We start from the raw sequence: 25,502 nt of genomic DNA on the forward strand, positions 1-25,502 counted from the left end.
AAAAGTAAACTTCCAGGCAATACAGAGATGTCTAGTGGTTAAAGCACTTTTTGCTCGTCCAGAGCTTGGCTCCCAGCCTCCATCCTGGCAGCTCACAACTGCCTGCAACTCCAGCTCCAAGGGACCCAACACCCTTTTCTGGCTTGTGAGGGCACCCACACACCAATGGCACCCACACACCAATGGCACCCACACACACATACACCTAAGAATATAAAGTAAATCTTAAAGAAAAATGAATTAATAATCTCCTGGTTAGTTTTTGGTCAACCCGACAGAAGCTAGGGTTTATCTGGGAAAAGGAACCTCAGCAGAGAAAGCGCCTTCATCAGATTGGCCTTAGGCACAATTGTGGGGCATTTTTTTTGTTTTTTGTTTTGTTTTGTTTTTCTGATTAATGATTGATGTGGGAGGGCTCAGTTCTCTGTAGGCAGTGTCATCCCTGAGCTGGTGGTCCTGGGTGTTGTAAGAAAGCAGGCTGAGCAAACCAGGGAAAGCAATGAAACAAGCAGCATCCTCCATAGTCTCTGCATCAGTTCCTGCCCTGCTTGAGTTCCTGTCTTGGCTTCCCTTCAGTGATGGACTGATTGGGAAACGTAAGACCTTTCCTCCACAAGTTGGATTTGGCCATGGTATCTTTTTCACAGCAGCAGAAAACTAACTGAGACAACAAAAATAACTGAAATTAAACAAAAAGACTGGCAAAACACACCAGAATAGAAACTACAGCCTTGTAGCAGCACCTGTATGATGGGATCTTTCCCTGCCACCACCCACTCCCTCTTTCTCTTTCATTTTTTTTTTTCAGTTGCAGTGCTGGATGATGTGGAATTCCCCTCTGTGTGCTGTGAATACCACTGATTAATAAAGGACTGCTTTGGATCTATAATAGGGCAGAACTTAGCTAGGTGGGGAAAACTAAACTGAATGCTGGGAGAAAGGAGGCAGAGTCAGAAAGAAGCCATATAGCCCCACCAGAGGATGCCAGAACTTTAGCCGGTAAGCCACAGCCACGTGGCAATACACAGATTAATTGAAATGGGTTAAATTAATATGTAAATTAGCCAATAAGCTAGAGCTAAAGGGCCAAGCAGTGATTTAATTAATACAGTTGCTGTGTGATTATTTCGGGGCTTAGCAGCTGGGGACAAACAAGCAGCCTCCTCCAACAGCTGGATGATGAGCCAAGGGTCAGCATAAGCAATTCTGAAAACTTACTAGTAACTAAGTGGTAGTGAACATCAGGGAAGGAGCAGTAAGCCGGCTCAGACGTACGGTGCATCTGGAAAACTGTCCATCTGACTAAGTTTATGTGTTACCTTACCCACATTCTAGAAAAATGGAGGGAAGCATGTGAATTACACAGCACAAAATGTCAGAAGAGCAATACAAGAAAGAACACAACTCCTAGATACATGGTAGAGAGCTAGGGAACTTAAGAAAGAAAAACACCGCTTACCTCACGGCCCTTTGAGGTTATAGTACAAACTAATCATCCTGGGTCAACTACCACTCCAGACTGTGACACCCCAGCTCTCCTTAACCCAGGAGCTCTTTCAGTCCAGACACCGGGGCGGGAGGTGGAGTAGGGAGCATTAGTTTCAGTGTCCAGTTGGAGAATTCCCATTAAGCTCACCATGGCTCTGGGGACTAGATAACCTCATTTTATCAAAACACAACTAGCCAGGCATAATGGTGGAGAATCTCAGCACTTGCAGGGTGGAGGCAGGAAAATGAATTCAAAGCTACTCTCAGCTACATAGCAAGTCTGAAATCAGCATTGGCTACCCAATACTTTATATTATCTTAGTATAAAGGGGAAAAATACAAAAAGCAAAACAAAGCTACATATCTATTTAAATGTTCAGAATAAGGGAAGACTTTGTTCTTACCCACCAACTTCTAGTATTGTATTTATCTAGTAAACAAATAATCTAGTATTTATTTTCATGTATGTGTTCCCATGTGTTCAGGTGCACATGTCCTAGAATGTCCTCTCTACTTCCTGAAGCAAGCTAGTGTAACTAGCCAGCTTGATTTGCTGGTCCCGAGTGCTGGATTACAAGGGGACTGCATGCCCACCTGGCTTTTATGTGGCTTCTTGGGATCTGACTCTGGTCCTCAGCTGGCACAGCAAGCCATCTCTCAGCCCAATTCTAGTGTCCTAATTATAATGGAGGGCTAAGCCTTCATCTTTTGTATGTTTTTATGTGCCTAATCACACTGTAAACTTTGAAAAAGCAGACGACGAGCACTGAGCTGCTTCTGGCTGCCCTTGTTTCCTCCTGCCTCAGCTCAGTGACCGAATCAATTAACGCATCCACTCAACAACACACATGTAATGCACAAGAGCAATTAGGCAATGAGACTTGCAAGGCCCAGTCCCTAAGGAGTCTGCAGCTAGCCCTCCCGCTGAAGCAGCACAAGTGGCGGCAAAGGAGACTGCCTATCCTAGCCAAGGATGAACTGATGATCCGTCCAGATACACAGAACTGGGGAAGGGAACTCACTTTTAAAGAACACAGTTTGTTTTCTTGTAAGGAAGAACTGTGTGCTTTCAACGCCTACTGCTCTTAATATAACCCTGGAGGTACAGATGATGATTTCTGTGCGCTGTCAGCTTACAAACACTAATCAATACATTGCCTTTTAAGAAATCGCACTAAGATCTTGTGGTCTTTGTATTCATGAACAAGATTTCTCTTCAAAAAGACATTTTAGAAGAACATGCTGGTTTTTGTAGCTGACAAGTTTACAAAAAGAATTCAAAACTTCATTCTAAATCTGTCCCCACTCACACTAATGTTTGCTGGCCAGGTAGATGGCTGTTCACAGGTGACAATAGGATCGTGGTTCTTAACTTGTGGATTGTGACCCCTTTGGGGGTGGAACAACTCTTTCACAGGGGTTGCCTAAAACCACCGGGAAACTCAGATATTTACATTATGATTCATAATATTAGCAAAATTACAGTTATGAAGTGGCAACAAAAGTAATTTAAGGTCGGGAGTCACCACAACTTGAGGAACTATAAACGGGTCAGAGAACCAGGGAGGCTGAGAACCACCGCTCCTCCTCCATCCTGTGCACGCTTCCCTGGTTCCCTGGTTCCCTACAGCCTCCAGCCTGCCAAGCCACAGCACCGCCTCCAAGACCGACACCTCCCCAAGGTCTACTTCCACAGCTAAGCCCTACCACAAACCTGGGCTGGGCTGACACTAGCGCTTCTTCCAAGAACTGCAGGGTTCCTATGCTGCCTCTCAAGAAAGGGGGCTCTTGTACTCTCAAGCTTTCTCTAGAAGAAGCTCCCCATCTTTGTAGCCAGGAATCACTGGGAATGAGAGGGGGCCGGGGAACCTCAGCATCAGTGAGCGCACCTGATTTTCCTCAGCACTGCTGGAGAACACCTATCTTCTGACTGACTTACCAGTAATACTATTTCCAATGAAAATAAATGGCAATGGCCCTGAGACTTTGTTAATATTTTGGTTTTTGATATTTTTGAAAAAAAATTAGGCTGTACATCCCATTGAATCTTATAGTAGCTTCCTCGATCCTTAGCCTACAGCTCATGAAGCGAAGGCAAGTTAAGCCCCTGCCAGATTACTAAACTACTCCAGCTAAGCTTGAATTTTCATCCGGAGCATCCCATTTCCAAACCAGACACTTTGCATTTCCCAACTCAGTTCTATGAAATAAACTGTACAAGACAGAATCAGCAAGGGGAAGAAAACACATTAAGGTTATCACCCATAAATGTGTGCTTGTATATACGTGTGTGTGTGTGTGTGTGTGTGTGTGTGTGTGTGTGTGTGTATACATGCCCTCACATAGGAAACAGATGTTATCTAAAAAGGAAAAGGAAAAATGAAAGACACGACATAAACCCACTAAAGATACAGGACATTGGCAGCATCTGCTTACCCCATCAGTCCATCTCTCAAGTGAATTACCTTGGCCTTGTTGTCAATCTGTCAATCTTTTAACTGCAGACACGCTTGTTTCTAAGCAACCTACATCATTTTCATACTTTTGCCCTTTCTATGGAAATTCTGCAATTTGCTCATTTTCAATCCACTGTACTTGTGAGACTGCCTTGAACTGGTAATATCATTAATTTCACTCATGTATTTGCCATTTCATAACATTAATATGATTTGCACTCATGGTCATTTACTTTGCTCTCCACTCCCGAGCACCGGCACTATTAACAGCCTTGTGTGTGCTCCTTTCCGCATCTGGCTATCACGCTTCCTTCAAAGCACACCGACAATCCCGTAAACACAGCATGAGGCACTGCCAGATTTTAATATTTCTGCCCTTCTCATGATTATGAAAGAACACTCTATTGTTATTTTCAAATGCATTTCTGAGTCATTTCATATCTGTCTGTCATATATATTCATTTTAGATCACAAATAAAACATGATTTTTCATCCAACATCAAGTGTCTCTAAGCCACACTCTATCTTTTATGAAAGACCAAGCCGTGCAAAGCTTTCCTAAAAATTGCCACCACTCAAAACTTATCCTTACTGTGGTCACTCTCCCACAAGCTAGCCTCTGGATCTTAAAAGAAATACCTGTCCCCCAGGAAACGTTAAAACAATTATTTAACATATTTATACCTTCCCATAAAACCTATCTTTAAAATCCTTAAGACAATGTCAAATTGTACTCCAAATAAATGCATCAACTTATGCATATGAAATTGTTGAAAGAAAAATCTGTTTTTAGCAAAAGACTATACGGTATGAACCACCAATGGTATCTCATCAATATTTACAAGCCATTTACAAATGTCAAATTATTTCCCCACTTAGAAATGAGCTATAAGTATTAAGAACCAAAATCAACTGTCTCACCCATCTCCTCACTTGACTTTTACTTGGTCCATAACTGTCCCCTCTCTCCTGCTTCCTCACAGTGACACTTGACTTGCTGGTGTCTTGGTAATTTAGCTAAATCCCAGGCTCTGGTTTCCCTGGTCTGGCCAGTGTTGGCACAGCAATTATGTCAACTATTAATTATCAACCTCACGAGTATGCTTCTAACAAATCTTTGGAATGGAGTAGACGTGAAGTCTACCCACTCTGTTTATGTTCTAAGTACAATTACTTCTTTAATGACTACATCCAAAACTGGACCAAAATTACAGCTGCGGCTCAGGAAACAGCAAGAAGCCCGCCAGCTGAGCCTGCAGGAGGCTGCTCACTCCCCTTGAAGGTGTCTGGATCATTTCTTCCAAATTTACCCCTACGAGAGCTTTTAGTTGTCTAGGATCAGCCTCTAGGCCCTCCCCACCCCAACTGGCACTATGCTCAGGCCAATCTTATATTCCCATGTCTCTGCCATGCTTGCTGGGTTTCACTGCTTCTTCTGGGAGCCCAGTGCTGCTCCAACTTACTCTAAGTACAGTGTGATGGTCTGGTGACTAGGGCTCGCTGTTATTTCTCCCTCCCTACCATGCTGTCCCCTTCCTTCCTCTCTCACACGATGTTCCTGTCTTCCACATTGCTAAGAGAGATTAACCCTTTCCATCACCGATCCCTTGCCCACCCTCTCCCATGTCTCACCTATTTTTGACACATTAGTTTGCATGGCTCCTTTAAACAACTCCAGTTACTATTTGTTCATCTTCCCTCACGAGTCCCTCTGCTCTTCAGGCTTCATTGAAGAAAGAGTAAAAGAAGAAGTTGGGTGTGGCGGTATATGCCTGTGATCCCAGCAATGAGAGACCGAGGTGGGAGGAACGGAAGTTTCAGGCCAGCCTGGGTTATACATAGTGATATTCTCAAAAGACAGAGAGAGAGAGAGAGAGAGAGAGAGAGAGAGAGAGAGAGAGAGAGAGAGAGAGAGAGAGAGAAGTGTGTGTACACACACACACACACACACACACACACACACGGTCTGGGGCAATTATTAGATTAGTAAGCTGTGCCCATCTAACTGTTCAAAGGATACTGAACACATATCCATGTACTTCAGCCGGTGAACATGAGAACCACAACTTAGTCTATGTAAGTTATCACACACAGAGCAACAATCAAAGTTGAAGTAGAAGATGTCCCCTTCCTAGAACCTGCTCAGTGGTTTCTAGGGCTGAAGGGCTGAGTATGTCCCATTGCCACCAGCAACTGTAGCCCATGGTGTGAAGTGCTGAATTAGGGTACACAGAACAATATACTGGTAAGACTAGATGCCGTAGCTACCGCTTTAATCCCAGCACTTAGGAGGTGGAGGCAGGCAGACTCTTGTGAGTTTGAGGCCAGCCTGGTCTACATAGCTACAAAGCAAAACCCTGTCTCAAAAGAAAAGGAAAGAAAGCCACATGTAAAACTAAAGGCATTCAGCTAAAGTATTTTAAGATTGATGACACATATGCTTTAGTTCCAAATATTATAAATGAAACAACTCCTAAAGAAAAATAAAAGAAGATTTATTAAAAACGATCGAATTCATTTAAAAAGTCACATACGAAGACTTTTTCTTTCTTTTTCTTTTTTGGAAACAGAGTCTTACTTTGTACTAACTAACTGACCAGAGGGCTGGGATTAAAGGAATGTATCACCACGCTCAGTGAGGACTCATCCTTTAACAGTAGATAGGGGAATGCAATGTCAAAAATAAACAACCAGGTAAGGCCATTTGGAGCAAAGGAAGAAACCTAAATGATACAGAAACAGAGGCTAAAGAGCCACAGACAGAAGGAGCAGCTAAACACACCAGCGTTCACAGAGCTCACACTGTATTGTAGATCAGGGAGCTGGTTACCTAGTGTTTCCAAGCTTCAGTCCCCGCTACGTGAAATAGCCCTTTCTCACTGGCAAGGAGTAAATAAGACCGCCACTGGGAAACATTTAGTACAGTTTCTAGCACACAGTAAGCCTGGATAGACAACAGTTGTTAATGTCATCGTCACAGCCAATGCTAACACAGGTCTCTGTGGCCCGAACAACCAGTCTTCTTATCTATGACAGCGTTAGCACTAACAGAGGACAGGAAAAAACAACCCAGGTGGCACACAACCGGCCGACATTACATCATCACAAACCTGATAACCGGCCAGGGACAGACAGTTCCATGGACATCAGTACTACAAACTTTAAGAACCAGGAGAGTCTTACGACACTTGAACTGTCTCGCAGAACATGAAGGAAAGGTACCGTAACTGTGGTTTGTTTCACACACCTCCTCCACATACAGCGAGAGATGACTCTTACTTAGCTTGCCTGATTTTTCACAATTAACAGGCAAAGTTTGTGCTGTCCTGTAAATTATTTTTAATGTATTATGGCACTGGGCTTTCTTTAGCCCAAGGCCTTACACATTGCAAGCATTCTTTTACTGAGCTACATCTGCAGTTAGGAAAGTTATTTCTTTTTAATATTAACCATATATAAGAGGTATGATATTAAAATTAGGAGAAAGTTTTATAATGGAGAACTCAGGTAAAAAGAGTCAAGGAGACGCGGGACTGAGGCAGACACGTGATGCACCAGACACAGCTGACTTTACCAGTAAGAGAGCTTCTTCAAGCTTGCAGGACAACCCACGCATTACATGCACGTTCACCCCAGTCTCACTTCTACAGCAGGGCTGCAGAATCCAGGAGTATAGCTAGCACAACTGATGACATGCATCTTATTATTTGTTTTCAAACAATTTAAATGTAAATGCCTGGCTGTAGTTAGTGGCCACCAACCAGACAGTGCAATTCCGGAAGGGGAGAAAGATGGAAGTTTCCTATTTGGTACTCTCATGATACTTAGGAAACACTGGTCAGCTGTCTTCACAATAGGATAAAAATTTAGATAAATCACCTATGTTAATCTACCACTCTATTAGAAGAATGTCCAGTGAACAATGGCTGGAGCTTTTCCCTAGGATTGCAAAGGCAACACAATACACAGAAGATCAAACACAGCTCATGACCTTAGTCACAACAGGACAGCCTCTAACACCCTGTTGTCACAGTCTGAGGATTCACCAGGACGTTCTGTCATTCCTAGGCTGATGAGAGTTGCTGAGGCTCAAAGACAGGACATGATGTCACCACCAAAGCCAGGAGCAGCAGACACACCTGCTGATATTTGCGCCCTTTATTAGCAATATGAAAGTATGAAGAAATAAGATATAACCATTACATAAAAGAAAAATTTGAAAATCATTATCATCTGTAAATGAGAAATCATAAAAATCAGGTTATGTTATTAAACGTAAGAGACTACTAAAGCTGTTGAATGTTGTTGATTAAAATATAACTCTCTCTAATCAAAAATGCTGATAATAATATACATTGTATAAAATTCTCAAAAAGTCAATTTAAAGTTTTATAACAGTATCCTAAGACTTAAGACAGAAGCCACATAATGTTGAGCTTTCCTTTGAAATAAAGCAAGTCAAGCTGTTTGGTAAAATCCTTCTAGCATTTCTTGTTTCTAGGTCACTTCACATAAACCAAATACATTCTCCCCACCCCCACACTCTCCATTCAAACCATGCTGATCCCTGATACTGATTTCCTATTGGCTCAGCAACCAACCATGGCAGAACTAGATCTGTTCAGAGAAAGGCTAATTAATATTTATTATTTTCCTTATGCTGTGAAAAGAGGAATATCATGTTTCCTCTCAGAATATGTCCCTGAACTTTTAAAGGCTAAACCATATGGAAGAGATCTACAAGAGTATATGAAAAGGCCAAGGATTTGGAATTCTAATTCAATTTCCCCTCATATTTTAGTACAAGCCTGTAGCAAGCATTTACTTTTAGAGGTATTTTCAGTGGGGAATTTAACAACGGACAATTGTGTGCTTGACACAGTCGGGTCGCTGTGGTCCCGTCGATACCAACTACACAAACATCAGGCTGGAATTAGATGACTTTAAACTTAAAATCAACTATTTCCAGACTACAAACGCTACTCCGTACTTATCAGCACATGTAAGTTCTGAAATGAGTTATGGCTGAGTTCAAATGTGCAATCTGCATTTTCAAGGGTCTCCCTAAAAGAACTTCCCTGTGGAGACTGGCTACCTGATACTGATTGCCCAAGAACGCCGTATAACGTTTTCATTTCCTCTTCCAACAAAACAATTTTCGTCCGCACTGAATGAACTCACCGCTACACAGTTTCGGATGAAAAGCAGATGGCCACCGGCCACATCATTTGCCACCATTTTCTTATTAAATAGGTCTGACATTTTCTCTAAGTGAACAAAATCACAAAGCGCTAGCTCTCAGGCCTCCGCCATCACCACTGACATCTCCATCTTCATTTGTGATGTGTACAGATGGGTCTATAAAATGCAAGAGCAAACAGGAAATTATCTGTGCACAGCAGTGTGGTTTTAAAGCACTGTCCACAGATCCTAGAGAGACCCTCATTAAAAGTGGGGGTTAAAAATACCCACTAAAACCAGATAGATAGTTCTCTTTCTTAGAATGTAGGTCATGACTCACGTCTAACAAACAGGATGTGGTGGCAGGCATGACACAAAGGTGACAGCTCTCTGAGCTGGATGCTGGGGCGCACTCACAGACACAGTTTAAGGAGAGGAACGACGTACTAAGCACAGTTCTAGAGACCGCACTCCACAGCCATTGCCTACACTGACTCCAGGCCATGCTGAGGCAGAAGATCACAGGAGAGCACAGGAAGGGGGAGGCTGCTCACCTTCCGGTCTGGAGAAAGGAGGAAGGCAGCAGTCAAGATAAACCCTTTAACGACACATCCTGGTGACCCAGTCTCCAGTGTGACCATCCCTGAGAGCGTCTACTAATTCCCATAGTAGCACTACCAATGGGAGAAACTCATTCAGGATTGGGGCTGCGGGGGTAATTCATATTCAAAGTGGGACAACTCAGGTCACCTGTAAAGTCTAGTTACCCCAGCAAGGCCGCAGCCCAGAGGTGGCATCAGCCTCCAGCGCTTGGACTGAAAGGCTCTTCCTACAACTCTAGTCCCTAGGCTGTGCGCTCCCAAAGCAGACACCCAGGGAACACACACACCACCCACACCAGGCAATGCACAAACTGCAGATGCACTGAAAACAGCCACCTTTATTTCGAGCCTGTAGGCTTTAAGGTTTCTAAAGCATCGACGGGAAACTGGAACATGTGGACTATTCTACCCAATCCAGCTAGCCTAATATTTCATTTCAAACTGTAAACAATGAAAAACGGTGTGGATACACCTGGTTTTGGTCAATGTACCCTAGCAACGCTTCATTGTTCCTAGCGACCAGCTGGCCATCCACCCACTGAAAGATGGAAGTGCTCAGCCTCCTCCTCCGGCCCCCTTGCGAGCTCTGAACAGCTGCTTTTATTAAACACCCTGGCTTAGGAACTTATGGCTGCTAACATACGCCGTCTGGGTTTAAATTAATGAACAAATGGAATTTGCCTGAAGAGGCTGTTCTAGGTTCTGAAGCTGCGAATCAGTCCACAGCGTTCTGAAGTCATTCGAATGGGTCATCAGGCCCAACTGACCATATCCAAACAGTTCCTGCTCCTTCTAATGAACACTGGAAGGGAAAACGGTCTAATTACTGAAATAAAGTTTACCTTTAAGAACCTGGATATAGTATTGTTCCTTTCCAACCATGGAGATACTGACAATCCAGGTAAAAAAGGCAAAGGCAGGCAGATCTCTTTGAGGTCAAGACAAGCCTGGTCTACAGAGTGAGCTGCAGGACAGCCGGGGTTATACAGTGAGTCCTTGTTTAGGAAGATCAAAATAAACAAACAAACAAATAAAAAAACCCTAAAAACGTCCATGATATAAATATGAAGAAGTTTAAACTGACTGCACTATGACTTGGAGTATTAGCCTGCTACAATACAACAGGAATGTCACATTCAATTTCGTAGGCATTTTATACTTTGGTTACTATTTTATGGTTACAGCAACAAAATATACTCCATATATTGCTATTTAATGTTCTGTCCTTCATGCTTTAGCTAAATGATAAATATAATAAACGAATCCACAGGACTCCATAGATAACAACGTTGGAAAACAAGCGGAGCTGTTCTGTTCCTACCAGAGGAAACAGAACTGTCAGTAACCTTAGTGACTAAGGCAGGCAGTTCAAATCATCTGTAAATCCTTAGGCCAGCAAGCCTGCGTGACTGGCTAGAAGCCAATATAACTAGTTGGTGGGAACTACGGGCAGAATCTTTGTTCTTGCCAGTTATGCAGGGAGCTCAGTTAGATTTGGAAACAATTACTGTCTGTCTCAACTCAACTCAGAGGGCAAATCAAAGAGGCCAGCCTGGCTCTGATATTCCTTCAGTGTTACATTCATAATCCTCTCGGGGGATGATCTTGCTTGTTGATGTGAAGAAACACAACTTTAACAAAGGGGATTCAGGAATTGCTAGGCAACAAGAGATGAGGGGCGAGGGTGGGCTTGGGTGGCAGTGTAAACCAGACCTCTGAAAAACACTCATAGCCCCAATATCCCTATACTCAATGATGAGTCTCCCTTGCAGTTAGTGGGGCATATGACAAAATCAGAGAAACAAGATTACACACCGAGGTCACCGGGAAAGCCCTTTTACCCCCAAATAGAAATATGAATCCTGCTAGGTGGCTATGATGAAGATCTACTTAACTGGATGAGAAATGCCTAGGTGGTTTAATAAAGCACAACCCAGGCTGCGTTTCCGAGACAGTCAGATCGTGAGGGTTCTGATCTGTGGAAGAGTTTGCCTCCTGGGAAGTAGAATTCTGGAATGGGGTGGAAGGGCAGCTGGAGATGGGCCTTTAGGGCAGTGCCCGCCGGTGGAGTTACATCTCATCCTTCCTGTGGTGGCTTCACTCTCCTCTTCCCATCCAGGCTCTCAGCTCTGCTTCCTGGGTACCATGATGTCACACCACATGCTCCTGCCTCACCAAAGGGCCAAGTTAGACGGCGAGGACTAAGGACTGAGGGAGAGTCACGCAGCTAATTAGGGTCCTAAGGCAAACAGGAAAGACACCTGGCTTTTCCCACTCAATCTACTTCACTTCAAAGTTGTGTGTCCCTTTGGCATATTCTTAAATATGTAAATGATAAACAGTATTGAGTCACTTTTACCCATCTCCTTCCACCACTACCCAATCTTTGGAAAATAAGAGGAATTTATGTATATGTACACGTACGTACACATTCCACAAGAAGAAATGAACAGGTTAGCTTACCATAGGTCTCCCTACATCAGAGGGCAGAACCATGGCTGCCTTGAAAGATGGATGAGAAAGCAATGATTTCAGTCCTTCTACTAACACTGAACCACACTGTGAACAGGACCTAGAACCCAGAAGCTAGACTCCACTGCCTGCCATGCCTAACACTGAACCACACTGTAGACAGTGCCTAGAACCCAGAAGAAGCTAGACTCCACTGCCTGCCATGCCCTATCGCTTCCACTGGAGAAGATTCACCGAGCCAGAGGCAGAGGCACCATCATGAAGGCCCTCATGCTGCCTCCCACCCCACCAAGCGTCTTCCTCTCCATGGACATCAGGCTGAGCTCTTCTAGTTATGCGGCCATTTAAAAAACAAGGGGAGGGGAGTCTAAGCCACAGTAATCCCAAAGAGGGCTTAGGACCAGGGGTGAGGTATTCCCCTCCTCCCAAAGTTCTGATGAAGTTGGCTATGGTCCCTTACAAAGCTAGGTCAACCATCAGCTACATCAGAACTTCAGTAGCATTTTCCAAAGTAGAAACAAAAGAGGGACTAGGGAGAAGCCAGGAATTCTACTAATTCCATGTCAAAAAAAAAAAAAATTTTTTTTTTTAAAAAAAGAATATATCTCAGCAGGAGCATGGCAACATATTTTGGCAAATTTCTTAGATGAAAGCCCACAAAATCCAGGCAAACCAGGATCTGCTCTAGACTAGGTCCTTGACTTCACAAGAATTTCCCATTTCGCAGTCACTGGATGACAGTGACTCTGCAGCTGGCAAGGCCCATGTGTTTCAGAACCCACGTGCACGACGGAATACAGCACTCCATGTCCCGGGTCTGACAAGGAACTCGCCTCAAGAGGAGCCTCAGTGCAGGAAGGGCAGGAATCAAGCAAGGGACAGGAACAGTATTTACAGGGAAATAATACCAACCAGTTACTTTTAGAGGCATCTCAGTGGTAAGAAGCACGGGGGGGGGGGGGGTAAGGTGTATACGTAAGGAAGAAAGAGACGAGTTTAAAGAGACCATGATAAAAAAAAAAAAAACCAGCTTCCAAAGATTTAGATTCAAACCTGCAGACCCAGAAACGTTTGGTCATCTATACTGACTCCATATGAGTAACAATTCTGTTTTAAGCTTCCAAACAAAAGGCACCCACTTAAGATAGAGCGTCACCATTTACTTAAGCAGCACATATGTTTGAACTAGACATCCAAATTCCTGACTCATATGCTGGGGACTCAATTATACTAAGTTAAATACTCCAGAAAAAATGTCAAACTATGGAAAAAGACGGGCTATTCTCTTTGGAAATGTCACTGAACGCCTCACGACCTGTTGGACAGCCCTCAAGGCTGGAGGAACAGGGGAGCCAGCAGCACCCTACCCAGCACGTTTCCTGGGGGCACTTCCTCCAAATCTTCTAGCTCTCTTCCCATCAGAAGATACAGGCTCTCCAGAGTGCAGCATGCCATGTGGGGGACAGGAGGCAGGTCCTCCCGCGGAGCAGAGAAGCCTAGTGGAACCTGCCAGAGAAAACGATGAAACCCAGGTGAGGAGAGGAGTAAGCTATCACGGGGCCCTCATGGTTTTAGTCAGTCACCTCTGTCTACCCAAAACACACAAAGCTGAAATGCTCTTTTCTATTTTCTGTGGGTTATGATAGGAAACAAGTCACACTTGATGAGTAAATCTCGAAAGACTAAAACCTCTCACATATTTAAAATGTGTCTGAGTTCCCACCTCTCAGCCCTGAGGTTAAAATTTTTCTGTGAGCTGGCAGCTCACTGGCCCAGAACCCCTGTCACTATGTATGAGCGTTATGCCACGCAACAGTTCTCCTGACTATACCATGCTTCTTTCGATATTCAACATTACAATTATTCTTTAAACTTGTCGGGACCTTCCTTCACCAGATCCCCACGTTGTGAAAAGCACTCAACAAGAACTGCGCTAGTGTCCTGAGACACCAACCGATAAAAAAACGCCAAGAAAAGCCAAGCCACGGCTTAATCTGAAAGAGAGCATATGCTGAAATACTAGGAACACTGAAGGAAAGACGGAACACACATGCATAAGAACACGAGGCATTGTCATGAATGATTCAAGGTGTGAGTTGCATATGTGTTCAGAAATACATCCACTATATCGAAGGACCCAGGAAGTGTATCAATCAACAAATGTGTGTGTGGTGCACACAGGCCCAGAGCTAGCACTAGATGGAATAAAACGTCTTATTAGATCCTACATATGCTGTCAAGACAACTGATACCATAAACACGCAGACTGATGGAAAAGGAGCAAAGCAAGAAAACTCATGGAGGCTCAGAAGAAACGAAGACTCGCGACTCTCAGCAAAGAGATGGCTTTTTGCCATGATACATCCCAGTGCCCATGTTCTGTATGACTGCAACTCTCAAGAGCAGCTCTAAAGGCCACACGGCAGCAAATCTAAAATGTAAGTAACACCTCAAGCCTGATGGCACAGGCCTGTGGTCTAGGGACTCGGGAGGCTGAGGCACAGGGACCACAGCTCACGGCCTGCCCGGGCTACAGAATGAGCTCAGGCTTTCCTAGGTAACTCAGTGAGACCCTGTCTCAAAACAAAAGTAAAAACAGACTATGGCTGTAGCTCAGTGCCTGCCATGCACAAGGCCATGGTTCAATCTCTAGTAGCACAGCACACACAGCACATATGCACACATGCACACACAGTACATATGCACATACTGCACCCCTCCCCCCGGACATTCTTCCCTAGTTAATCCTGCAAAGAACAGCCCAGTGACACCCTGGTGACAGCAGTGTAAACTCCCAAGGACACCCGGCTAAGTGAGAGCCAGCCCTTAAGTCTTAGGAAGTATGGGCTGATAAGCTGCAGTCTTCTAAACTGCAGGGTATGTTATAACCTGTAACACCCCGCAACAGCACAATAATACAGGGACTAACTTCACAGCAGGTCTGAGATAGTTCACATATCCTTTTAAAAAGCATCTCAGACTAGGAGTCCCATGGCGCTGACTCCATGGAGTCAACTGTCTTTGTGTTGCTGCGCTGCAGACACATAAGCAACCAGTCCCAACCTGCAGTCTCAGCGACAGATGACACACAGGTGGTCTATGTCAGTGCTTCACAGAACAATCCTGTTCACTGGGACAGTTCAGAGTACGTGATTCTCAGCGACAAGCTAAGATCTACCAGGCTCACTGCAGATGTGTTGCTGTAAGACTTCAGTTTCCTACAAATCACAGGCCTCCACATACCAGGTACTGTGCTCGGTCCATAGCCCAGCATGGTCTGCCCGCCCATCATGTAGCACTGGAGAATAAACTGCTAACAGTAGAGACTGGGAGCCAAATCTTACGGTGTTGGCTCAGGCAACTGTCCAAGCGGTCTGTCTGTCTGCTCTCAGATCTCAGATAGGCCTGGACAGACTTCGGGCTATGCGGGCGGCACCTCCCACCTGCTTGCTTCCTATATCTTTCTTCTGCCTGAGGCACTAAGACTTTGGCTCTGCAAACTTCTTAAAGACTGACCACTGCCTTGGCTCTAGAATAACATCGACTTCTTCCCTCTATCCCAAAGTGACTCTTACCTTGCTTGATATGCAAAGAAGGTCCGAAAAGCTGTTCACTGGCTCATATGGTTCCCAAATGCTACTATGGGAGCCATTTACACAAAATGTCACCAAGGCAACACAATAGATAACATAGGAATTGGGGTGCCTTTTGCCTATTCGCCCATTCTCCACCAAACCCAGCCAGTCTGAAAGTTACCAGACCCCTGAAATAACACCCCTGAATTTTCCTCCTAACTCTTACCCGTTGTAAAAACTCAACAGGGCTGTACTTGGGTCCCAGGACAAAAATTTTCTGTCCTCTTCGAGCAATGCCACTGAACACACGTGCAAATGCAATGAAGGCCTCTTGGCTGCTTTCTTCCTGGGGCACAGGTTGAGGGCTAACACTCGCCACATCTGGCTCGTCACCTGCCAGACACAAAAAGATATTCAGTGCCATGAAGGCTCACTTCAACTCAGGAACTGTTTGTACATACAGAAGACATAGCGAATATGAGCATTTGGCTCAAGAAGAGAAACAATATTGATAAGAACTAAGATGAAAGTCAAAAGAAAAGAACAATGTACCAAGTTAAGTGAATATTTTGCATCCAAGCCTGTTTAGTAATGCTGTACCTCTTGGCTCATCTCCCTGGGGACTTGCTAGAAGGGCCCCGCCATCCTGGGTGGAACCCTGCGGTGCCTGTCCCTGTGCTCCTGCTAGCTTCTCTGCATGTCTCTGCCGTGCGCGTTCACGTCTCTGGGCCATTTCTTCTTGAGTGAGCGGCCTACAGGATGTCACAAATATGTTATGATCTGGCAGCACCAAGTACTTCTCAGCTCCTTTAAGCAGCAACAAGTACTCATGTGGCCATAGAAGTGATGATAAGTCCCATGTCACCCAAGCAGAGGCTTCCCCAAGTTTCCTCCTGCAAAAGCAGTAAGGAGAGCAGGCTCTCTGGCCAGCTACATCCCCAGCAGCTCTGAGGTTATGAACTGCTGCACAAGTGCCCATAGCCCCAAGTAGTAGCAAGTGCAGTCACACAAAACCTTCCAGAGATACTCAATCATTCTGCTGGTAGCGGCCAACAAAGAGAAAGAAAAGAATGGCTAACGGGCAGTGATGCTTGGAAGAATGCAAAAGGTCACTATAAGGAAGGGGGCTTTCTTTTGAAGTCCTGAAATGTGTCTTCACGGATAAGACTGCTCACAAGAAGGCTGCAATGTTAGGCTGGGAACTCACAATTCGATGGCACTGAAAGGTCAAACTAAAGCTCTGAGCCACTCTCAGACACAGGAGACGCTCAAAAAGAAAAGGCAGTGTGTAAGAGGGATGGCTGTTTGCCAGGGGTCAGGCTGAATAGAGCCATTAGCAATAATGGAATAATGGAAATTCTTCATGAAAAGTGACTCTCGTTTCTATCAGGATAGAGAAAGTACTGGGAGCTTTTTTTTCTATTATTGATTTTTTTCATTTATTTTATATACCAACCACAGTTCCCCCCCCTTTTCTCATTCTCTCCACAACATCCAGTCTACCCCCCATCCACTCCGACTTGGAGCTTTAATACTGCAAAAAGCTCTATAAAAGGTAAGGTGAAGGCTGGGGATTTAGTTTAGCAATTTGGGTTTAGAAGGGAGAAACCAGGTAAGTGAAGGGTCCCCGGGACTGGCTCCCTTTCAAGCATGCATTCTCAAGACCACCCCTGCATGTCCCATCCCCACACAGAGCAGGACACTCCTGGCCCTGAGCTGTTAGAATCTGGCATATTACCATGTTCTGGGGCTCCAGACTGCCGGGACAACCCTTGAACATAGGCTTAAAGAGCTGCAGCAGCTGGCTACTCGGCCTCCCTCCCATGCTGCCCCTCGCCTCTGCCATCACCATTTCTCTTTCACTCTGTAATGGACACCATGAAACCAGCCTCAGTCTCTTCTTCCACCCTGCCTTGCCTCTTTCATCTCCTTTCTCTTTGAGCACCAGAGGCTCTACAGATAGGCACAGAGCACAGGCACTTGCTCCTTACCTTCTAAGGAGACACCCGCTCTTGGAGTTAAGGATACTTTTGGGGGTTTTAACTCACATTGTTTACTCTGCGCTCTTTAGCTACCCCCAGCTAGATGGAAACTACTGCTACCTGGCTTCCATACGGAGCATCCAGACCTAGGAGCTGGCCCTCATACTGGTCATATAGTGACCCAGCCCACTACAGGTAAAAGTGAGAAATCTCCTGGCACTGGGGGGAGCAACTGGACAGCACTGCAGGAAATGGGCTCGTCTTCATGGGAACCTCCAAACACCTGCAAATACAGGACCCGTCCAGCTTCCCCACAGCTGCTATCTGTCCTCTACAGCAGGGTCTGATTTGTCCACTTCTTGCCTCTTTCTTTAGCATCATCAACAGGCACATCTTCCATTCCTGCTCTTCTGCCCCAAGCCGCACCCTTCTGCTACACGTTTGCTTCATTTAGTCTCTGCTAAAAGAATGCCCAAGAGTAACATCCATGACTAGTTGTACACACGTGTACATGTGTACACACATCCCAGTACTGGGGATTACAGAGGGCCCCAGTCTAGTCTAGGAGGTAAGCTAGATCACGCGCACACACACACATGCAAACACACACACACACACACACACACACACACACACACACACACCTGAAAGTATGAATTAAAATACAAACATGGACCACACTATTCATTGCTATTGTTTATTATCATTAGTCTACAGTACAGGAATAGAAATAACAACACAGTGTCTGAAGAGAACTGGTCTCCCTAACGGGCTCATCACTGGTCTACACACCATGCTCACCACATCACATGTGCTACAGCACACATCCATCAGAGCAATCGACGACAGCACACAGTATACTCCACCTTACATTCAGGAAAACAGAACTTAGAAAGCTTAAGAAAAGCTGACCCAAAGTTAAATGATAATACATGAGCCATAATTTAGCTGCAGTTTCTTGGGTCCAAACTCTACAGACATCATCTTCCAGTTAGTAAAAATTAAAAATCATGACCTTAAGAAAAAGCAATTTAAATTTAGCTCTCATTAGAAAAGAAGTCCAGTTTTCACCTTTTATTAAACTCTAAAGCCCAAGTTCATGGCATGGCCCAGAATCACCATTTAAGCTGACATTCGTTGTATACACTCACAGTCTTGGAACTCAGGAGACTTGAGGCAGGAGGCTTGCCAATTTGAGGCTAGAGTTTTCAATTTTTGTTTGTTTGTTTTATCAACTTGATACAAGCTACAGTCATCTGGGAAGAGGAATCCTCAATTGAGAAAATGTCTCCGTCACCTGGCTGGCAGGCAAGTCTGTGGGACAGTTTCTTGATTAGTGACTGATGTGGAAGGTCCCAGCCCACCGTGGAGAGTGCTACCCCTGGGCAGGTGGTCCTGGGTTCTATAAGAAAGGCTGAAGCAAATCATGAGGAGCAAGCCAGTAAGCAGAGCTCCTCCATGACATCTGCTTTAATCTCTGCCTCCAGGTTCCTGCCAGAGTCCCTGCCCTGACTCCTTGCGTAGTGGTCTGCAGCACAGAGGTATATGCCAAAGAGGCTCTTTCCTCATTCTGTTGCTCAGTCATGGTGTTTACCATAGCAATAGAGAAAATTAAGACACCTGAGCTACATAATAAGAGCTTGTCAAAAATAAATAAATAAATACAAACCAGACAAAAATAATAAGCAGTTCTAGTGAGCAGTCAGTATAAAAGACATGACTGCTGACGGCTCACCCACTGAGTAATGCCTACTGTGCCCTAAACTATTACAGGCACCAGGACAATAGGAGAAGGACCAGAACAGGCAGAGGGAAATCCACAGGAGTGACTTAAGTAAGACATCCCGTATTTATTCAGAACCAAGAGGAAGCAGGGTTCTGTGGGTAAGGAAATAGCTGAGAGCAGTGAGTTAGCTAGGTACAGATCATCCCCACCACCTCCTAAGCAGAGAGTAGCCACTGTCACTACTGGGGACCAGAGGTGAGAACTGGAGACTGAATATTACGTTGGTACATAGATTTGGTTGAGAAAGAAAAAAGGCAGAAACAGAAGTCCAGCCAGCTTCAGGCTGTCATGCACAATGACCACACTCCAGCATCTGACGCCAGTGGGAGTAACGAGATGGCAGAGAAGCTGCAGTCGGTGCAGGTGAAAACCATGCTATCAGGCAGCACAGATAACAGACAGCAGGTGACTTCTGTCTGATGGAGTGGCTAGCTACCAAAGCTGGTTCTCAAGGAAGAAGCAGAGCCACAGAAAACCAGGAACAACAGGGCAGGTCTGCCTGGAAAATTCCAGTTTCTTACGAACCACAAAACAGCAAAGGCATAGAGTGTACAAAGGACCAAAGGCTGGCTGCCTGCTTATAGTTTGGGTGGGTGCCGAGTGTTGACATGCCATGGGATGCTGTGGAAGATACAGGCTGCATTCAAACTCTTCTGCAATTCCTCTATGTGACCTGGGACACATTATACATTTTTTCCTACGGCTCTTTAATTTTTTCACAAGTCAAACTGAAACAAGAGCTGTTGTGGGATCCAAGTGGCACAGTCAGTGGCGTTACAGGAATATCATAACAGCTTAATGAAGCAAAACCAACTGCAGAGTTAAAGCTTGACCTGTGACGTGGCTAACAGACGTGGGCCTCAGAAATGAACAAACAGATCAGCAGAACAGAAGAGAAAGCCCGGAACAATACCATACACAGAGAGTGCACAGAAACTACAGCTGGGCTAGCTGACAGCGAGAGCAAAGTCTGGCTGTGTTCGGCAGGTGCCCAGTGATCCTTTTCCGTCCTCTCCCCACTATATAGCATTACTTAGTGTATGCTAATTCACACTACAGGAGAAAGAATACTCTGCCCTGGCTTAGGACATCTACCAGAGCAGAGGTGCCCCCAGTGGCCGAGGTCCTTAACTCAAAGGCAGTAAAACTTATATGAAAAACATCACCCAGAAGACAGAAAGGAACAAGGTGAAGATGATGACTTTACTCAGATGTAGCTGGAAACACTGTATGGTATAAAGTAAGTATTAAAACAATATAGGTAAAGCAATCCTACGGAATACGATTGATTGCTCCACCAAAACACACTAAGATATGAAAGACTATTAAAGACAAAGACTCACAGGAGACATAAGGAAGCAGTAAAGGAATAGCTACCCTTATGTAAGTCCTAGGAAAAGATAAAGGATGAGTCACAGAGGAATTGTACGTGGTAAAAGCATGCATTGGAAGCCTCAGGAGTATGCTCTTCTATTCTTCAGTACTCTCTCCTGTCTGAGATATTCTTAGCGGCTACACATATAATCTCCAGGATATTTAAAAACTGTGCTATATGGAGTATTGACCGCTTATGTGGAGCAGTGAAAACACACAGCTACACACTCATCTTCAACTCCTCCCTTACCCACTCTCTGGCTTGCTCACTTCCTCCTCAGGCAGTACCCTTCATCCACACATGCACTCACTCATCGATTCTTTCATTTTTCTTCAGAATTCAAATTCTAAAAGAGTCTTAAGCTCAAACCACATTTTTTAAAAAAGTTAAAAAACAAACAACAACAAAAAAACTCTCTTACACAACCTTTCTCTTAAAGAATAAGCAGACTTGGGTTTGAAGAGAAGAGACTCCCTAGGATGAGGTGCAGCCTGAAGGACGAGCCAGCACAAGCACCAGAGGAAGAGAGAACGATCTACTGAAACACACTGCTGGGGGTGGGGATGAAAGGACATCATTCCATAGCGATTCCCCCAAATTCAGACACTTTATGATCTCCTCTATCTCTATATTATTTATAAAATATTTATCTAAATGGACAAATATTTTTCTTAAGACTTAAAATCTCATTGCATAAAAAGAAAAACTCTGCCACAACATAAAAAGCAATAAGCATAAATACACACTGAAAGAAGTGTGCCGACGAGAGCGGCCACTGCCCTCCAAAAGTGCGCTTTGTATTTTAGGAAAAACTAGGCGTTAAGACTCAGTGACAGTTTTTAAGCAGGAGAGCTAATCTTCAGGGGGAAGTTTTTGCAAAGATTATTCTGAAGGGGAGGGGGCGAGATGGTTCAGTGGGTTAAGGGTGCTTGCCACCAAGCCTGAAGAACTGAGTTCGATCACCAGGACTCCCATGGTGTAGGAAGGAACTGGCAACTAATTCCCCGACATTGTCCTGACCTCCACAAAATAAGTAAGCAAGCAAGTAAATAAATGTAAGATTTAAAAAAAAAAAAAAAAAACCTTTTGAAAAAGGGTCTGAGAAAGCTCACTCTGGAGCAGGGTGAGAAATACACTGGAGAGTCTCAGACAGGGGAACCAGCTTAAAAGTTGCTTCGATTATTTCCAGAGAGACCAGGGTCTCTAAGAAAGTATGCTAGGATCTAGGCTCTGCCTCTGCCAAGCCTCTTCTGGAACCGGACTGGGATATCTGAGCCAGAACCAGCATCCTTGCTGATGCTAACACATTTCATCTGGGAAGTGAATTTATACTAAGGAATGCTAGCTCCTCGTCTTCTCCTTCTCCTGCCTAGCCTTGAGCTCTGGCAGTGAACTGCCTGCTCCTCAGAAGGTGTAAGAAGAATACCCACCATGCCATACTTTCTGTCCCTGGGCCTGGGCCTGAACACTCCTCAGGGCCCTGCCATGGAATTAGTAACTCTTCTAATAAAAACTCCCCATTCCCCAGTATCCTCCTTAGTGTGCTCTTGAACCACCAACCCCATCCAAAACCTAACCGGATCTAATGAGTTGGGGAGGCGGGAGCTATGGAGAGAACACATGGGGAGCAGACAATGGAGAATGGATGGGTTTCCCAAGACTCTGAACTTGACAATCCTCTCCAGAACCTGCCACCCCTGCAGACACGGTCTACAGAGAACTGTTTATCAGACATCCAGCCTGCACTGAGGGAGACATATCTAGAGACAGGGCAGGCCGACTGCATTGTACCTGGCATGTTCAATGAAAGGCTGACTGTCGTTAATACAGCTATTACTAGCCTTTATGTTTATATCAGTTCAAGTCAATACTCCACAGTTAATTTCAACAGCTTTCTTCTACAGACGTGAGAAAAGGACAGATGAGCCAACAGATTCTAAGTGACCCCAGGGCAGGGGTGATGAAGAGCGGCAGCATCTGTGCCCTCCACCCGCACCCCAGCAACATGCCGACCAGCCAACCACAGGCCTTTGCCCTAGTCCAGCCCCACGTCCCCTTTTGCTTACCTTGGCTTGTTCTGAGGCAAGGCTTTCGCATCAACTGCAAACATTTTGGAAACAAAGATGATAACTGGAGCAGTGTCTTCACTTCCACATTTCATAAAAGCTAAATAAACAGGGAGCAAAATGTCACTGCTTTTCCCAACATTAAAAACCTTAAAGTTGTTGTGAACAGCAATTGCATTTAGAATGCAGCATCGTCTAAACGCATTAGCTCCTTACAGCTGTGATAAAGCAAGAGTTGAAAGATGCAGAAGAAGCCAAGCTGAAGGGTAGAGCTGGCAGGCTCTTCCCAGAGGCACAGCTGGTGACGGGGCTTGGCCACCTGCAGCAAAATCTAACCAAGGTTCCTCTGCATCCAAGGGAGAAGGCACAGAACAAAGTACTGCTACCAGGATCAAAGCCAACAATGGAGTTCCATAAACGTTTTTCTAATCCCTTATAAAGGCATGCTAAAGTAGAAAATAGACAAAAGTGTTGTGCCATTAGGGCTGGAGAGATGGCTCATCAGTTAAAGAGCACTGACTGCTCTTCTAGGGGACCCAGGTGTAGTTCTCAGCACCCACATGGTAGCTCACAACCGTCTGTAACTCTAGCTCCCACTTCTGGCTTCCATGGGCATCAAGCAAGCATGTGGTGCACAGGCATGCATGCAAACAAAACACTTGTATGCAAATAATGATAATATTACTAAAGTTTAAAAATAATGTATCAGAATGGTAACTGGTGTGGGGGGGTCTTTTTTTTATGTGTTCTTTTTATTGGCCAAATTAAGAAACTGTTTTGGCCTTTTGATAGGACAAAACTTAGATAGGCAGGAAAGACAGGACTGGATGCTGGGAGAAAAAAGGCAGCGTGGCAGACGACATGGCTCTCCTCTCCGAGACAGACGCTGGTTTGGATGCTGGTTAGACTCATGCCGCAGTCTAACCATTCTAACACATTAATGGAGATGGGTTAAACGAATATGTAAGAGTTAGCCAATAAGAGGTTGGAACTAATGGGCCAGGCAGTAATTTAATTAATACAGATCTCCGTGTGGTTATTTTGGGCATAAACTAGCCGGGTGGCATGGCATGGTGACAAGCAGCCCGCCAGCCAGGGCATAAGCCAGCTTGGCAGCAAAGCAGCCAGCTCCTCATACTCCAGGTAACAGAGTAACAACGCTCAGAAACATAGACTCAGTGCCATAAAGAAGTCAGCTCTTTCTAAGCAGCTAACATTCAACACAATTCCATGTCACAACCTCGGAGATACTTTTTCCAGAACCTAAACGCAGGCATAAAACCACTGATTACCAGCTTTTAGGAAACCCATTACCTCTTATCAAAATAATAAAACATTACTAAAAGAATACAAACATTAAAAAAGTTTCTACATCTTTTTTATAAAGAATAAAACATTAAAAAAAATCAAATAAACCAGGTGGTATGTCTTTAATCACAGCACTAGGGAGGCAGAGGCAGAGAGATCTGTGAGTTCAAGGCTAGCCTGGTCCACAGAGTGAGTTCCGGGAAAGCTAGGAAACCCTGTCTCAAAAAACAAAGATAAATAAATAGATAAATAGACAGACAGAAGAAAATAATAAAATATAACAAGAAAACTACAGGAAGTAAGGGTGAACAGTTTTGATCATGTTATAGCATCAGTCAAACTGCAGCTAGAGAACACACAATTGAGCTGCTTGGTCCAGAGAAGCAGGTGGAAATGTTGGGCGGTAGCTGGATTCTGAATATACTTTAAATGAAGAATCCCTAGTTCCAATAGAGTGGGTCCAGGGGTGTGAGATCTGTGTAAGAACCACAGCGGACTCCAGGACCTTTAGACTCAGAAGATGAAAGGGTGGGCGCAGCTCTAATTACAGCAGGAATTGGAAGAAGCAGGTTTGGGAGACGGAGGTATGTCAAGTCTGCAATGCTTCTGAAGCAGAGCGAGGGAAGACGGGGCTGGGGGTGGGGGTGAGCAAGTTATGCGAGGCTGGTGAGTCTGGGGCTCACAGAGCTCCTGTGCATGCACACAGATGGGGAAACCGAGTACACAGTTGTCACGGACAGTCGGAAGGAAAGGTGAGCTCACCAAGACTGCAGATAAAATGAGGTGTAAGGAAGGGAAGCTGTGTGTGACATCCAAAGTTAAAGTGCTGGGGACAAAGCAACATAGAAAGCAGCAGAGTATGGAAGTCAGGGAAGATCAGGTTCAGAGGAGGAAGCAGCAGTCAACTATGTCAAATGCCAGCGACATATGAGGCAGATGAGGATGGGAAACTGGTCATTTGAGTAACCAAGAGAGTCAACAGTGAGCCCAACTACAGCAGTTCGTGGACTGGGGATGCAGGGGTTACAAATTTCAGGATGAGAAGAACTGGAGACAATGAACACAGAGGAGGTCCAGGGTGTCCAGAACCTGGAATGCTGGTGGCCCTCATGAGGAGTGTGTACCAGTGCAGTCCCAGGAACCACTCTCTCTGTCCCTAAGAAACAGTCACAGCAGTGACTTCATAGCTCAGGGAACGCATGCTGGGCTGT

At 44.8% G+C, this 25,502-nt stretch overlaps 1 protein-coding gene across 1 annotated transcript in view; it reads right to left on the reverse strand.

Annotated features, from left to right (window-relative positions):
- Positions 1-13,528: 13,528 nt before the first annotated feature.
- The window catches only part of LOC125401042 (elongation factor-like GTPase 1), a 42,514-nt gene continuing 30,540 nt past the window's right edge, over positions 13,529-25,502 (reverse strand). Inside the window, exons 12-15 of the mRNA XM_087901209.1 lie at positions 22,984-23,083; positions 16,375-16,526; positions 16,001-16,167; positions 13,529-13,705 (exon numbers count right to left, since the gene is read on the reverse strand). Of these exons, the coding sequence (XP_087757335.1) occupies positions 13,529-13,705; positions 16,001-16,167; positions 16,375-16,526; positions 22,984-23,083 (596 nt within the window). The remainder of the gene's footprint in view (positions 13,706-16,000; positions 16,168-16,374; positions 16,527-22,983; positions 23,084-25,502) is intronic.

This window comes from Myodes glareolus, chromosome 24 (assembly GCF_982192425.1).
Source record: "Myodes glareolus chromosome 24, mMyoGla1.1, whole genome shotgun sequence".
Classification (NCBI taxonomy): Eukaryota; Metazoa; Chordata; class Mammalia; order Rodentia; family Cricetidae; genus Myodes; species Myodes glareolus.